Source organism: Pteropus alecto, unplaced genomic scaffold (assembly GCF_000325575.1).
Source record: "Pteropus alecto unplaced genomic scaffold, ASM32557v1 scaffold58, whole genome shotgun sequence".
Classification (NCBI taxonomy): Eukaryota; Metazoa; Chordata; class Mammalia; order Chiroptera; family Pteropodidae; genus Pteropus; species Pteropus alecto.
The window spans coordinates 345,506-362,136 of NW_006441950.1; the positions used below are offsets into that span (position 1 = coordinate 345,506).

General features: G+C 38.3%; 1 protein-coding gene across 2 annotated transcripts in view; it reads left to right on the forward strand.

Annotated features, from left to right (window-relative positions):
• The window catches only part of IRF4 (interferon regulatory factor 4), a 16,751-nt gene extending 2,797 nt beyond the window's left edge, over nt 1-13,954 (forward strand). The window contains exons 3-9 of one of the 2 annotated variants that reach the window (XM_006918859.3): nt 721-907; nt 1,778-1,866; nt 2,554-2,698; nt 4,851-4,958; nt 7,374-7,727; nt 10,771-10,883; nt 12,838-13,954. In XM_006918859.3, the coding sequence (XP_006918921.1) occupies nt 721-907; nt 1,778-1,866; nt 2,554-2,698; nt 4,851-4,958; nt 7,374-7,727; nt 10,771-10,883; nt 12,838-12,981 (1,140 nt within the window). In that variant the 3' untranslated portion in view covers nt 12,982-13,954. The remainder of the gene's footprint in view (nt 1-720; nt 908-1,777; nt 1,867-2,553; nt 2,699-4,850; nt 4,959-7,373; nt 7,728-10,770; nt 10,884-12,837) is intronic. The other variant, XM_015594819.2, reaches the window with a different exon arrangement.
• The last annotated feature ends 2,677 nt before the right edge of the window (nt 13,955-16,631 follow it).

Consider the following 16,631-nt stretch of genomic DNA (forward strand, 5'->3'; position numbering starts at 1 on the left):
TCCTTTCTTTCTTTCTTTCTTTCTTTCTTTCTTTCTTTCTTTCTTTCTTTCTTTCTTTCTTTCTTTCCTTTCTTCTTTCTTCTTTCTTTCATCTTTTTCTTTTCCTCTCTCCCCCGTCCCTCAATCCTCATTTGGATTTCTCACTCTTTCTCCTCCTCTCTTTGCCTCTCAGGATCTCTATTTTGGGCCTCTCTCTGGATCTTCCTCTCTCGCCCTCTGTGTGTGTGTCCCTGTTGTGATCATTTTCCCCTAGAGAGTCTACACAATGAACTGTGCATTAAGACCCAGCCCCACCACCTGTGGGCAGAAAAGGCAAAGAGGACTTTCTCAGGGAATTTGCTCTCAGAATACCTCAGACTGGCCATCCAGAGGTACTTTGTGAGTTACAGCTCATCCCACAGATCTGTCCCTAGTTCCAGTCAAATCCGCTTCAGGAACTGGGTAGGCAGGGCCTTTTCCAGGGTTCCTTCACGTTTTACTCACCTTTTACAATTACTTAGAGAATGTTCAAACCACTTGTCTTCGACTCAGCAATGAGACCCAGGTGACAAACAGTATTTTACATAGAGGACACCTGGTATATTTTTGTCCTATATTTTGAGCAACAGTGTAAATTTGAAGGACCTAAGTAAGTATCCCTCTTTTCTTTAGAAACACAATTCCCAGATCCTTTTTAAAAAGACCTGTATTTTAAACTTTTCCCTTCTTCTTTCTTACCAGGCTTGGGCACTATTTAAAGGAAAGTTCCGAGAAGGCATTGATAAGCCAGACCCTCCTACCTGGAAGACGCGTTTACGATGTGCTTTGAACAAAAGCAATGACTTTGAAGAACTGGTTGAGAGGAGCCAGCTGGACATCTCAGACCCCTACAAAGTATACAGGATTGTTCCTGAGGGAGCCAAAAAAGGTGGGACTTTCAGGGTTTGGGTCCCAGAATATTGGCAGTCTGACACTTATAACACTGTAATTTGACTCTAAGGCTCACTTATTTATTTATTTATTTATTCATTCATTCATTCATTCATTCATTCATTTATTTTTTATAGCCTGCCTGCCATCTGCCTCATGTTCAAGCCCAGCAGGCTCATTGTCCAAGTTCTCTGGGTCATAAATTGAAACACTTGTGGTATTAGTGTAGAATACTTTCTCAGACTTCAGTTTTCTGCCTGTATGTGTGCACATATGTGTGTGCATCTGTTTTGTGCACATGTGTGTGTTTTCCAGCTAGTTCTATTAAGATGTAGGTCAAATTTCAAAAAAAAAAAAAAAAGGAAAACTTGTTTAAAGCTTTACTTATCTACTAATCTTTCATAATTCACCATTTTATAGAAAGGAAGCATACATATATCTATATACTGTTACTATTTATAGTAATAAAAATGTCAACTTTTTTAGTCATCAGCTGTGATGCTTATTGAAATTCAGATTCCCTCTTTCCAAGGGTCTGATCAGTGTGTCAGAGTAGAGTCCAAGAATCTCCATTTTAAACAAACAATACAGGTGACCTCATTGCAGACATTTTGCTGATGGGGCTCTTTATGTCACAAGGCTCATTCACACACAGCATGTCATTTCTCTACCTGTCCACCATAAGTTGGACCTTGTAGAAATCAGTTTAATGGAACGAACAAGAGAATTGCCTAAAAATGCCTTATTTGTCAACATTGAGCTATGCATTCTAGGAATTAAATCCTCATATTTTTCTCAGATTTGACGTTTAGTTATGTCAGTTCCTTTTTTTCACACTGTGCCGTTTCCCTTTTGTGTAAACACATAGGAGCAAAGCAGATCACCCTGGAGGACTCACAGATGACCATGAGCCACCCCTACACCATGACAACTCCCTATACCTCACTCCCCGCTCAGGTATGGTGCAGGGCGCAGGGCTTCCAGAAGGGAAGGCTGGGTCTGTGTGAGGCCACACAATGGGAAAAACACACAAACAAAAACAGCATGACTTCATTTTTGCTATTAGTCAAGCAGCCAAATTAAATCACTAGTCATTAAATGAATGGCTCACTTTTCACCTGATGATGCTATCAGTGTTAGTTTTAAGTAGGAGAGAGGTGGGTATGTCTGTCTATTGGTATAGACTTCTACTACTGATTCTGAAATCTTCTGGGAAACAGGCCTATTGTGGAAGTTGAAGATTTTGGAAGTAGTACTTTATCATGTGAAACCACAGGGCAGCTGATCTCTTTAGATTTTTCTGGTGTGAATTACATCTCTGTTGTACTCGCTTTGGTGGGGAAAAGAAGGCAAATTTTCTTACAGTACTTTTGGTGCCAGGTTTAGCCATATGATGAAGCTTTACATAAATCATTACACACTGACTCCATTGTGCTTTTTTATTCTTTATGGCTAGTTTTCACCTAGCGTGATGAGCCATTCACTCCAAAGTCTTTCAGATGTTAAAATGATTTGGCTACCAGCCAAACTCCCTGAGGATTTTGGGAAGACATAAAATAATCTGCTCCCCTTTCCCAATGCCAAACAACTGTCCTCTTCTGAACTAGTTGCTTTCATCTCAACTCCTCTCTTTTGTTCCTTTAGCAGGTTCATAACTACATGATGCCATCCCACGACCGAAGCTGGAGGGAGTACGTCCCTGATCAGCCACACCCCGAAATCCCATATCAATGTCCTGTGACATTTGGACCCCGAAGCCACCATTGGCAAGGCCCGGCTTGTGAAAATGGTAAGGACTGTGCTGGGGCTGGTTCCTATGGCTGCCACTAACCCAGCAGAGCAAACCTGGACTAAGGGCCCTGGTCTCTCCTGATCTGTCCTACTGGCCAGTACCACAGCTCTTTCCCCTTCCCAAAGCTGCTGAGAAGGACCTCATATACAGTGAAGGAGAGGCTTCTGTTTTCCTGTGGGATGGTAGGGTTCTCAGAGGAAAGATGTCAAGGTTTACTCACGCCTAGCCTACTGTGTGCCAGGTCCTATGCTCATAACTACCTTATGTTAGATCTTATTTAAACATCACAGAGATCACTGCAGGTAGCTAAAAACTGCTCTATCTTTTGTAGAAGCAATGTACCCTGTGAAAGTAAGGGACTAGAATTCAGTTTCAGATCTAACCCAAAGCCCAGCCTTCCACTTAAGACAAGGGATGTCAGATGTCAAACTTGTTGCCTATGTTTTTTAAATTATTTGTTCAATAGGTTAACATTTTCCATCCTCCTCAAGTAATCTTGTTTTATTTTTACTCTTTAGCAAAAAATAGATTTTAGCTGTCTCTGTCTCCCCTCCTAGAGTGTCCATTAATGTTGACTGAGAGCCACATAATCTCTCTGGTCTATTTCTGTCTACACATCTGTAAAACAGGTTGACTACAGCTGTACCCAACCCCTCCCTCTATAAGGACACCAGGAGATTATTGAGCTAGTATATTTCTCTTAAACAATGGTATGCCCATTGTAATTCTTGGGATTAGAGGTGACGAAAAAGGAATGAATAAATACTATGAAAAAAAAAAAGTAACAAAAAATCTCCACAGGATGCCTAGTGCTGGTGTTGGATCCCAAAGAGCTCTGCTCATTCTGGGTTAGATGTGGTTCCACGCCTGTAGGAAGGAGTTCCCCGGACATCAAGATGAGATCTTTTAGCAGAAGCTAAAAGAAGAGAAAATTTCACATGATATATTTAATACGGCAAAACATAAGCTTTTAGAACTTTTGAGTTATTTAAATAGAAATCCTGAGAAAGGTCAACACATAGATTCTTTTGTATGTTTTAGGAATATTTGCTCCTTTACAATTTGGTCTGTTTCCCTTTTTCCAGTCATATCCAGGTCACTCTTAGCTTAAAGTATTGAAGAAGTACACCATTGTGTAACATTTGTATTTAGTCACATGTTTACAAAAAAAAAGCTCAGAATTCAGTTTTTTAGCTTTTCAAGAATGATTTGCAGCAAAGATTGGTTTTCCATAGCATAGTGGAGGAATTAGCTAACATTTAACTGGTTTTTGAAATTTAGACCTGTGTCTAGTATATCAGGCTCTATTGAACTAATAACCTTAATAAAGAGACAATACCTAGACCTGTGCAAAAAGATGAAATAGGCAGATGTATTTTGAAACATAGGTGACCAGATTAATTAAAGTGCCAGAAAAATTAGTTTCTGTTATATGGTCTTTCTCTATTAATGTTTAATGCAACACACAGCACTGTGCTGCCAGGAGTCATGGTTCAGTTTTTCCCTGAACTCAGAGGTAGCAAGCTAAACAAACATAAATAATTTGTAAGTTTTTAATTGGGTTCTTTGGCATGAAAACTCATGTAGACCTGAGCTCACAGCTCTGTTGTGAACTTGCTGTGTGAATGGGGTAAATCACTTCATCTCTCTAAGTCTCAGTTTCCTTGTTTATCAGTTATGGAAGGATGTTAGTCAAAGGGTACAAACTTCCAATAATAAGATGAATAAGTTCTGGGGATCTAATGCCCAGCTAGGTGACTGTAGTTAATACTCTAATATATGAAAAGCTGCTAAGAGAATAGACCTTAAATGTTCTCACCACACACGCACACACACACTAGTAATGGGCAGGCAGGCTGGCTGGAGGGAGAGAGGGAAGAAGGGAAAATTACAGAGGGAGAGTTCCAAGTTTCCTTCCAAAGCTACGAAAAGGCTCCTTCCCTCAACTTTGGTTTTTCTTATTGGACTTCAGCTTGTCTTTACCTCTAGAGAGAGCCAGTGGTTAGCTCTGAAGGGCTGGCCAGAAGCCCTTCCCTCTCAGGGTTGGTGTACCTGCCAGGGGCTAAGCAGCCATACTCAGGGAGAAGTTGCCTCCCTATGTGTGGAGGACTCTGTTTAGACATCATCTGATTTTTATTTGCAAATACAGGTTGCCAGGTGACAGGAACCTTTTATGCTTGTGCCCCATCTGAGTCCCAGGCCCCTGGAATCCCCATAGAGCCAAGCATAAGGTCTGCCGAAGCTTTGGCACTTTCAGGTGAGTGTGGCGTTCGGGATCTGAAGGCACTCACTGGAGGCTAGCCTCTGCAGTGCTCTACCTTCACCTTTGGGTGGATCTGATAGGTCTCTTGGTGAGCACAGCCTGTAGACACTCGCTTTCCTCCAGCTGGTACCTGGAGTAAACGTGGACACATCTTACTTTTCACCTGTGTGAATGAGGATCACCATTAGAAAAGTTAGCATTGAAAAACCAGCTTATGATTGTGATGCAATTCTACGTACTGGTTAAGTAATTTTAAGTTTTCATTGACATCTATCTGAATTTCCAAGAATATGCAAACACTCCAGTTTCATTTACCAAGGGCCCCTCTTCGGCTAACGCTCTCACAATGTAGTATAATTTCTCTAGAAAAGAGCTTCTCATTTTGAAAAGCTGATCATTCTTCCAAGGTTGAGCCACAAATGGGTTTTCCTCATCAGCTTCCTGGGAACATTAGTTCTGGCTTCCTTGCCTTCATTGCATTCCAATGTGTATTGTGGTCTTCCTCATATGTCTTGCAAAAGATTATGGATTAAATATGATTTTTAAAGTTCCATTTCTAAAAGAATTTTGGCACCTTGGAGATCTTTCCTTTTTTAAGGTATACTAAACACATGTGATCTCAAGGTATACTAAACACATATGATATATGCGTATTTATTTTTAGATAATGTTTTGAATTGTTTAAAAGTGGGATTTGTATTTATATTAAAAATGAATAACTTAAGTTCCCTAATTCTCACCTAGCCCCTCCCCTCCCCAGCTTCTTTAAAAATCAGTAATAGAAAATATAAATTAAATTCTCAAGGTTACAAGGAAACAAGAGTTGTGGGCACCCTTCTCGCTTCCAGGGGAGCTGGAGTTTTTATCATTTAGTTCTTTTCAATTCCAAAGTTATGAATGAGGCTACTGCCGAAGATGCTCCTGAGTGTGATAGAGGGGAGGAAATTTTCTAAGCAGAAAGGCTTGTGTTTGTTTTCAGAAACTTTCAAACCCTTTTCTTAAGCACCTAAGACTTGTGTGGGTTACTAAAGAGTAGGAAATAAACAGCTATTTATATCCCTGTGACCTCGTGATTTCTGATGACATTAAATGAAATGAAACCTGCCCTGCAAGTCACCTCTAATGGCCAACTCCCACTCTCATCAGGGTACACCATCTGAGCTAGCTCTCACCCACTGTTTGCAGTGGCAGAAATTGAAGTGGAGAATTGAGACAGTATGTGGGTTAAGTCTCAAAACCTGCCATTGAGGAATAAGAGGGTTTTGTGGGTTTCTGTTTTTGGTATGCATAACGCAGATTAATTATCACCTTGAGCACATTTATTAGAGAACTGCAATTCCCATTCATTTTTAAATCCACGCAGTTACCAATTGCCTAGCCATGAAGCCCTTTTGCATTTCACTTAAGGGGCCCTTTGCAAACTTAGCTTGGTCCTTTCCGTCTGTGGGTCATAAAATTTCATAAATGAATTTATCTTCTTAAATGTTTTAGAAAGCACAGTTTTAGAGTTAACTTAAACACATAACCTAGTAGAATTTCAGTAGACTTTACTCTCAGAACATTTATCTCATTGATTCATTTCTTTCCACATTAATAGATTTTATTATATAAGTATTGCATACACAGTGTAAAAAATTAATTTAAAAAATCAGACAAGCAAAAATGGAAAATAAAAACACCATATTTCCACCACCCAGTATCTCCACCGATAAGGCCTTAGTGCTTAGCATTCTTAAAACTTCAATGTGCACATGCATAGATATATAATTATTTTCTTTTTTACTTAAATAACATCATATTGATATTTTAGGGTAGTTTCAGATGTGTGGGCATATTTGCTTTTTTTTCTGAAACATTATTATATTCTCTTTGCTAGTAGAAATTAATCTTAGGTCTACTTCCTTTAATATCAAAACTGATTGCCATGCTTAAAGATAAATTTTTGTTCAGTGGTGTATGACTTAGTATTTTTGACATGTATTGTCATCACTAGTACCACCATCACCAAAGGAAAAAAAAAAAAAAACTAGGAAGTTCTCAACAGTGGTACTCTCTAATACAAGTCAAATATATTTTGCAGAAAACTAAGGAAAGTTATGCTCCCCACCTCACCCCCAAATAACCCATGGTCACATAAATTTGCAATATGCGGAGTCAGACAACATCAACTTGATTTCTTGTGGGACTTCTCTTATATCTATCATTGTTTGTGAATCTCCAGGAGGGAGATAAAGGCATGCAGCATTTTCTAGACTTCCTTGACCCTGGAACTTTTTACTTTCTATGGAGCATCTTGGGACACCGGTGTCTCACTAAATCCTCTTTGTTCTGGCTAGTAGTTTGGCATCCTCATGGGTATGCAATGATCCTTGTTCCCATAGCACTGACCCCGAAGTTCTGTGATTTCAGACTGCCGGCTCCATATATGCTTATACTACCGGGAAATCCTGGTGAAAGAGTTGACCACGGCCAGCCCTGAAGGTTGTCGGATCTCCCATGGGCACACTTATGATGCCAGTAACCTGGACCAGGTCCTCTTCCCCTATCCAGAGGACAATGGCCAGAGGAAAAACATTGAGAAACTGCTGAGCCACCTAGAAAGGGGCGTGGTCCTCTGGATGGCTCCTGATGGACTTTATGCCAAAAGACTGTGCCAGAGCAGGATCTACTGGGATGGGCCCTTGGCACTGTGCAACGACCGGCCCAACAAACTAGAGAGAGACCAGACCTGCAAGCTCTTTGACACACAGCAGTTTTTATCAGGTAATGTACCTAATTATTGATTAGAATGTAGTGCCCATACCTGCGAGCCTTACACAGAGATAAGGTGATGATAGCATGTCTACCACAGTGGTCAAAAACAATAGGTCACTCCTGCCCCAGACATAGGTATTCCTTCTGTTAACACCTGAGCCCACCAAGCATGATCCCAGAATAGATTTCTTGTTTGGTTCACATCTTACCTCTCCTTTTACTAACTGCTCCTCTCCATCAGCTGAGGAGTGTGAAGAGGGAGGAGGATTGCTCAAGGTAACTGTGCTTCAGGCTGATGACTTGACATTCTGGAATTCAACAAATAGTCACCTACTAATAAAGTCTATGTTATATTGGTGATATGATCTCAGCAAGCATATATGTTGATATTTCAGCTTTTTTAAGTTCTTAAGAAAATTGTAAATGTTAGAAGTGTATTGTTAACATTCTTGGTTATGAGATGTGTTATCCTTATGCAAATACCCTCTGACAGGAGGAACCAAGGATAGAGTGTGTTGAACTGATTTTGCAAAAGGGAAATTATGAGAAGGTTTTGAACTATCATTATGATATGAGTGTTTCAAATTATATTTTCCAGAACCAGTAAGTTTTGCCTTCCTAGTTTTGATTTCATAACAATTAAATTAGCCTGGGCTGGCTTTTGTGAAACCTCCGGCCACGTTATTGTTGAAGTTTCATCCAGAGAGTTCATTTAGCTGTCTATATTGATGCTGCTTCATTTAGCTGTCTATATTGATGTTGCTTCTTTCCATTCTAACTAGACTATAGGCTTCAATCACAGTGAATTAAAAAGTGGATACAGGCAAGAAGGGATAAAGTTGTTCTAACCTGCCAGTTAACTGCAAATTCTTCCTCTACCTTATCCTTAACCTATTATTTTATAAGTGGCCCCTATAGAAACACTCTATGTCTTTGGGTTTTCATGTGCCTCTCCTTTCTCTGAACATGCATCTTGATTCAATTCATTTAATATAAAAATATGAAACTTCTCTGTGCTCTGGCACCCATTGACATTTGCTTAGCCTTTTGGGTTTAAGTTAACCAGATTCAGTTCTTTTTTGAGGCCCCAAACAAATATCTCCCTGTAACTAACCCTCCCACAGAGGTGTGACAAGAGGAAGAGGGAGAACCGAGTCTCTGGTTCCCCTAGGCAGCACTGCAGTGAGAAATTCACTCTGTCACTGAGCTGCAGAATTGCCTCTGATCCTGTGTTGTGACTGTCCTGTCTGTCCTGGGGACCAGCATGGTGACCACAGTAGGGGCCCGAGGAAGAGCCAAGAGTTGCTGAGGGATGCCTCTGTCTGCATCTTATATTCTGCAATGGGGTCTGAAAGAACCCATTGGGTTTGGATTGCCTCAGAGATTGTGGATCTTGGTCTCTTTGGATCCAGAAGCTACCAAATTAAAGCTAAAGCTTTAATTAAGGAACCCCAGGGAAATGGCACTTGTTTCTCTGGGTTTCTCTCGCCATCCATGTTTCAGGAAGGTAGACTTTTTCCATTCTAACTAGACTGTAAGTTAGGCTTCAATCACAGTGAATTAAAAAGTGGATACAGGCAAGAAGCGGGCAGGCATGATGTGTTGTGAACATTCTCGGGCTGTGAATTCACTTACCTAGAACTTGGTGATTAACAGTGAGCAAGAGTTGTTTTGGTTTTTTCCTTTTTCTGTAACCAAGAGCTATGCTTTTTGTCCACGGCAACCTCTTATCTTGAAGTGTTCACTGAGGTGCAAGGAACTTAAAAACTGAAGCTGTGCAGACCAGCTTGTGCATAATCAAGAGTTCCCACAGAACATTCTCATGTTATGAAGCATTTGCGGCATGACTTTTTCAGAGAATTGTGTCAACTCACCACCCTGATTAGCTCAGACCTCCTTAGTGTGAATGCTTTTTATACATTCTAAGTTGATTAGGTCTGATTTGAATTCTGGAAGAGAAAAAATAGCAGGAAGTCAAATAGTACAGTGAGTTAGCTAGAAACTTTTCTTCAGTTGAAGAGAATGGTGGAAATCTTTGATATCTACCCATTCAGGATTTGCAGACTACTAGGGACAGTCCCCAGGGGCAAAACCTGAGGGTGTGGATCTGATAAAAATGCAGCGACCGTGCTGTTCTGCAGAAATTGTAGCAGAGACTGTGTAAGCGTGTTTCTTTTGTGGACATGATGTTTAACTCTAGCAGAAAGGATAGCAGCACCTAGAGGCATAAGAGTCATCTTGAATATGGGCAAGGGGACATGGGTCAACATCAGGGATTGAACATGTGTCTTTCCAACAGTGTTCCAATCTGTTTTGCTTTCTTAGGGTAGGTGTGGTGGCTTCAGGATATACACATCCATAAAAGTAGAGTCCCCTAGTGCTTCATTGCTACACTTTTTCACCTCAAATCATCGTCTGTCTCAGAATACAGGCAAGAAATCAGCTCAAAGTCACGTAGATTGGTCCTAGCGCCAAGTGGGTTACAGCTGTCCCTAACTGGTGCCCAGTCTCCAAGATAAAGTCTGACATTTTCTGTGGTACTTGAGTCACATAGTGGTTCTGAGTGACACAGATATTGGATTATGAGGGCTCAGCAGTTTTGAGGTGAGGTTTTAAGTAATCTTGGGACAAGTCAGAAAATTCTGTTTTTTTAAAAAGAAAATTTCTTCTTTGTATAAATTATTCTTTTGCCTAAGCATGGCTGCATTTCTTTTCTTTTTTCTTCCTCCTTTACTCTTTTCTGCTACCTTTTGTATCCTCCTGGATTCAATGCTGCAAAGTAAGGTTCTATATCTGCAGGGAACCTTCCACTTAAAAAATTAAGTGAAACCTGAAGCCTTCTCAGGAAAAGCACACATATGATCATGTACATGCAATTTTGCATCTGGGGTCTAAAAGCTAAGAACTCCACTTAGAGAAATAAAGAGTACTTATTCCTATTTTAGTCTTTGGAACCAATAGAGAGGTTTTGTTTCCTGCTTTAACTTGATGTACTCAGTGATGAGGATTTTTGAGCTTTTTTTTTTTTTTTTTCCTCATGGGGTTTCTCCAGAGCTGCAAGCATTTGCTCACCATGGCCGTTCCCTGCCAAGATTCCAGGTAACTCTCTGCTTTGGGGAAGAATTTCCAGATCCTCAGAGGCAAAGGAAGCTCATCACTGCTCACGTGAGTATTTAGTCATATTCAAATGATTGAGTGTTTCTCTGTTCATCATCAAGGGCAGGGTCCCATTTAGAGAAGTCTCAGATGAAAAGTAAATGTCAAGTGACCTAAGAAAATAGTGAGGGAGGAAGCATGGTCCAGTGAACAGTGTAGGGAGTGCAGCCCAGAGCCCCTAGTGCTATTCCCAGCCCTAGAGATCTACTCATCACTAACAAGAGGTAACCTGCAACCATGGGCTTCATCTGTCCTATCTTTTTTATTTTTCAAGGAAATTGTCATATTCTCATTTTATAAGGATTTAAAAGGACTGATGCTAAAAGTTGCCCTGTAAAATTCTCCACATTTAATATAGCTTTTAAAATGTTGTCCAGCTGATCTTCACTTGATGGAGAATCTTTTCCCAAATGGAAGCTATTGTATTGACTTATGTATTTTGTAGGTCTCCTCCAAAAATTTCCAAAATCCTCTTTTATTTCTGGATTTTTAGAAATTATTTAATTATTGAAAACCAAGGGCCGTGTCTTATTTGGAGAAGGCTGTCTTTCAAGGAATTCAAGTAGATCAGACCATCATAATGTTCTCTAGCAGAGTTTAAGATGTGTTCAACCTTGGCAAGCAAACATCTTTTTTCATAAAAAAGGAAAGAAAAAAAAAGTCTATATATATAGATAATACTTAGCATTAATTTGCCACAAAAAAAGTATTTTGAATACTTAGGATTTTTGAATTTTAAAACTTTACATTGCTACATACCTTTAAGAGTTATTAATGGGCCTAGATAATGAGCAGCAAAGGTTAAAAATTTTACCTAATAATGTAAAAATTCAGGTCATATTTTAGCTCTGATAATGTTTCTTATTAAAAATTGAAGTAAACCACTATCTAAACTTGAACATACAACCCTCCCTTTGTTGATTGTAAAATCAAACACTAACCAACCAATAAACAAAAATATAGTCCCATAGACTGAAGAGTTTTCTCACGAATCCTCTCCAGTGATTGATATAATTATTAATATAATAATTGATATTTTGTTAACAACTAGGATAGGAAATGACTAAATAAACTTGGCATTGATAAATAATATTTCAGAAACTGGCGATAAACTCCAACAACAGTCTGATTTTAAGGGTTTTGGATGCACTAACTCTCCTCTAAGTTAGGCAAGGATAGGTTCCTCAGGCAAGGATCCCTGAAATCATGTTCTACTGTGCAGAAAAGGAAAATGGATGTATGTGCACTCAGGGATTTCTGCTCCTTTTATTATGGATTTAATTTATTTCAAGTACTTTATATGAGTTATGCTTAAGTTGCTAAATATCAAATAACATAAAGGCTCAATTTAATAGCATAATTGACTGAAAACATTTAGTTTTCTTACATATTGTAAATTCAGGAAAAGCTGAAAGTTGAATTTTTTTGGTGAATGTGATCCACGCCAATAACCAAATTATATAAATTTGTGATCAATTCATTTTTCTTTTCCCACACTAGAAGTTTTGTTGTTGATTTTGCTTCTTTTTCTTTTCTCTTTGGTTTAGAAACATGAATTATCTAGGTTATCCCAGAATTGTAAATTGTTCAGGATGTCAAACTACAGTTGTGGAAAAATTGACCTAAATTACACTGAATTTCCTTTCAATTTCATTATTTTACCTGATTTGCTTCAGATTCTGTTAAATGTAAATTTCAAGTGGCAGATGATTTAAAAGTATTATCTTTAACTTTTCTTCAATTGAAACCCAGAATTAAGTAGATTCTGTTTAGAGGTTGGTGTGTGGAAGGACTAACAAAGAATTAGTTCTGCAGAAGGCTCCAAACACCAAATGTTTTGGTGTGTTATAGCACCTAACTTTGTACTTAACTTAGCTGAACCCTTAGATATAGAGTTATTTAATGATGGCAGGATGTTAAAAACAATATCTTAGTAATGTCTTATTAAAATCTCTTATTAAAGGTCGAACCTCTACTAGCCAGACAACTATATTATTTTGCTCAACAAAACAGTGGACATTTCCTAAGGGGCTATGATTTACCTGAACACATTAGCAGTCCAGAGGATTACCACAGATCTATTCGCCACTCCTCCATCCAAGAATGAAAAACATCAAGATGAGTGATTTTGTTTCATTGTAAATATCTGACTTTGACAAGAACAGCTGATTGAATCCCTTCTTTTTCTTTTGAGGAACTTGGGAATGGAGCTTCAGTTCAGCACTTGAGAATCTCAGCAAGAATATGGGTAGAAAATCAGCTCCATCTAATTGACAGATGAGCTTATTTCAAAAGGAAAGATGGTCTTCAGAGTTTTCTGTAGACTGCCATGATAACTGTGAAAATTAACCAAAGGATGTGTTTACATTTACTGAAATGCTATCTTTAATTTGATGTGGGTTATTTCTTGCTTAAAGACTGAGAAAACTCATGGTTCAGTATTGACCACTAACTAGATTGGTAAAAGCACTTAAGTGTTGTATTATTTCTCAGGGAAGTAAAAATCTAAATTTGAGGCTACTCTGCCCACAAAGAAATGGATTAACACATGTAGGAGATGTTGTTGTTATAGAAAATGCTTGCTTATAGAAGACAACGGAATTTTGACTGAGGTTGTGCCATGATGCCTACAGCTTTGGAGTGGCTCATCTCCCCACCTGGCCTGGGTCTCACCTCAGGGTAGGCTCCTAAACCCTGTCTTTCCCTGCCCCTGTTTGCTTTCTCTCTGTGGGTATCCCTGGAGCCAGTTTGTAAACTCTGTTGCTATTTACTTGAGCCAAAAAGCATTAGGGATACCCTTGGGTAGTACCTTCTTTTTCAATTGATGTAAAATTGATACATAACATTATATAAGTTTCAGGTATACAACATTGTAATTCAACATCATATGCACTACAAAGTGACCACCCTCAAAAGTCTAGTTACCATCTTTCATAACACAATAGAATCTTTTCACCCATTTCATGCCCTCCCCAACCCCCTTCTTCTCTGATAACCACCAATCTGTTCTATCTATCTATGAATTTGTTTTTGTTTTGTTTGTTTGTTTTTGTTTTTAGATTCCACATATGGGTGAAATCATATGGCATTTGTCTTTCTCTGTCTGACTTATTTCACTTAGTGTAATACCCTCAAGGTCCATCCGTGTCGTCATGAAGGCAAGATTTCATCTTTTTAGTGGCTGAATAATATTGCCTTGTATATATACCACATCTTCTTTATCCGTTCATCCACTGATGGACACTTAGGTTGCATCTATAGATTGGCTATTGTAAATAATGCTGCAGTGAACATAGGGGTGCATATATCTTTTCAAATTAGTGTTTTCATATTCTTCAGATAAATACCTAGAAGTGGAATTGTTTGATCATATAGTAGTTCTAGTCTTAATTTTTTTTGAGGAATTGTCATACTGTTTTCTATAGTGGCTGCACCAAATTACATTCCCACCAGAAGAGTCTACAGGATTCCTTTTTCTCCCCCATCCTCCTCAGCATTTGTTATTGTCTTTTTGATAATAGCCATTCCAACAGTGTGAGGTGATATTTCACTGTGGTTTTGATTTTCATTTCCTAATAATTAGCGATGCTGAATATCTTTTCATGAACCTGATGGTCATCTGTATGTCTTCTTTGGAAAAATGTCTATTCAGATCCTCTGCCATTTTTTAATCAGGTTGCTTGTTTTTTAGTTGTCGAGTTGTGTCAGACATATGATTTGCAAATATTATTTTTTCGTTCAGTAAGTTGCCTTTTGGTTTTGATAGTGGTTTTCTTCACTGTGCAGATTTTTAGTTTAGTCCCATTTGTTGATTTTTGCTTTTATTTCCTTTGCCTTTGGAGTCAAATCCAGTTGATTACTACATTTTTATGTGTCTTACAATCTAGTAATGACTGATTAAGATTTTTGTTTGTCTTTTTGTCTCATATTCTATAGAAATTATTGCTAAAACTTTTCTTCTTAAAGAAAGAAAAAAAAATCAACAATTCAAGTGCTAAAGATATTTGAAACTCAGTGACATTTCCTCTCTTATCCTGTTTGTTTTGTTTGGCTATTAGTGAGTTATCCATGACAACACTAAAGAGAAGGAGCCAAGGCTTTTCAATTTGGTAAACTCTGTTAGGAAGGATGATGACAGGATTTCACGGATTGCATAACTGCAGACTCAGTGGGCTATTTTTGCTTATTTTGCATATTATATGCTTCCTCATGCCAATAATGGTTTGACAGAGCCTTAAAATTATTGAGCACTTTCCAGATACATCTTTTTAAAGAATCAATAGGGTCTCCACTTGCTTAAGTAAACCTGTCACTTACTTGCCGTTTGTTTTGGAAAAATACAGATATTTAGACTGTGTTGCCAACATTCAATATTTTTGTCAGTTTACTACAATTATTTTTTAGTAAATAATGACTAAATAAAAAATCATTGCTATTACTTTTAGGCTCAGCAAAATACTTGATAGTTCTCAAATACATGCCACTCCTATTCTAATCTATACTTTTTAGTTCATTCAACAAACTGTATTCCTTGATTTAGGCAAAGTATAGTATTTATCCTGTTTAGTAAGCAATGAAACATTGGAATGTAATTTCTTTTTTTTTGTTTCTAGAAGAAGTTTTTATTGATAAAATAATTCATATTAACTACAGAAAATGTAAACAGTATAGAAGGGCGAAAAATAAAGTGCACCCTTCTTTTTCTCATCCCAAGTCCATCTCCCTAGAAGTGTCCGCAAGAAGAGTATGACTTATTCTTCCAACACATTTCATTTTTCTATAAATATACATAAACTTAAAAAAAACAACCTCATGAAATCATCTTGCACCTACTTTTATGCAGTACTCTTTTAACCTAACAATAAAGTTTTACCTCATTCTTTTTAGAAGCATTGTTGTAGAATTCGAACCACAACGTAGTCAGTACAGTTTAAGATATTTCATTAGGCTCTCAGATTGAATATATTTGGACAACAGATTGTATTTCTCATGAACTGCAGTAATTTATACATCTTATAGATGCAAAGTATTTTAGGGTATATTATCCTAAGGGGGAAATGAAGACAAAAAGAAACCACTGTGATACAGGCCCCAGTGTGTGGCCCTTTCATTGCAGAATATTTAACCCACTTCAGAGAGTCTCTGTGGCATCTGTCCAGGGTGCTGTATCTTCTTAATTCTCCAAATAGATGCTTGATTTCAATTTCTGTTGTGAATTGTTTTCTTCCTTCCTTCCTTCCTTCCTTCCTTCCTTCCTTCCTTCCTTCCTTCCTTCCTTCCTGCCTTCCTGCCTTCCTGCCTTCCTTCCTTCCTTTTCCTTCCTTCCTTCCTTCCTTCCTTCCTTCCTTCCTTCCTTCCTTCCTGCCTTCCTGCCTTCCTTCCTTCCTTCCTTCTTCCCTCCCTCCCTCCCTCACCCCCTCCCTTTCTTCCTTCCTCTCTCCCTTCCTTTTTATTTTTTAATATTAATCTGCTTAACACTGGAGTAACATTGCTGTTGGCTTGAGCTACTTCCCCACTTTCCCGTTATTATACTCAATTACATCAACTTTTTTTTTAGAGATCCAAAATGTGGCTAGTGAACGAACTAATTATGAAATAATTAGGGTGAAGAATCCTGACAGTTGTCTCAGGACTTAGGAAAGGAATGGTTGCCTTATTCTTTGACTTGATAAAGTGGAATTAGCAAATTAAAACAAACTAGTTCGTTCTCAGTGAAAGCTGTAAAAGAGTTTAGGCAACTTTAAAGCTTTGAATTGT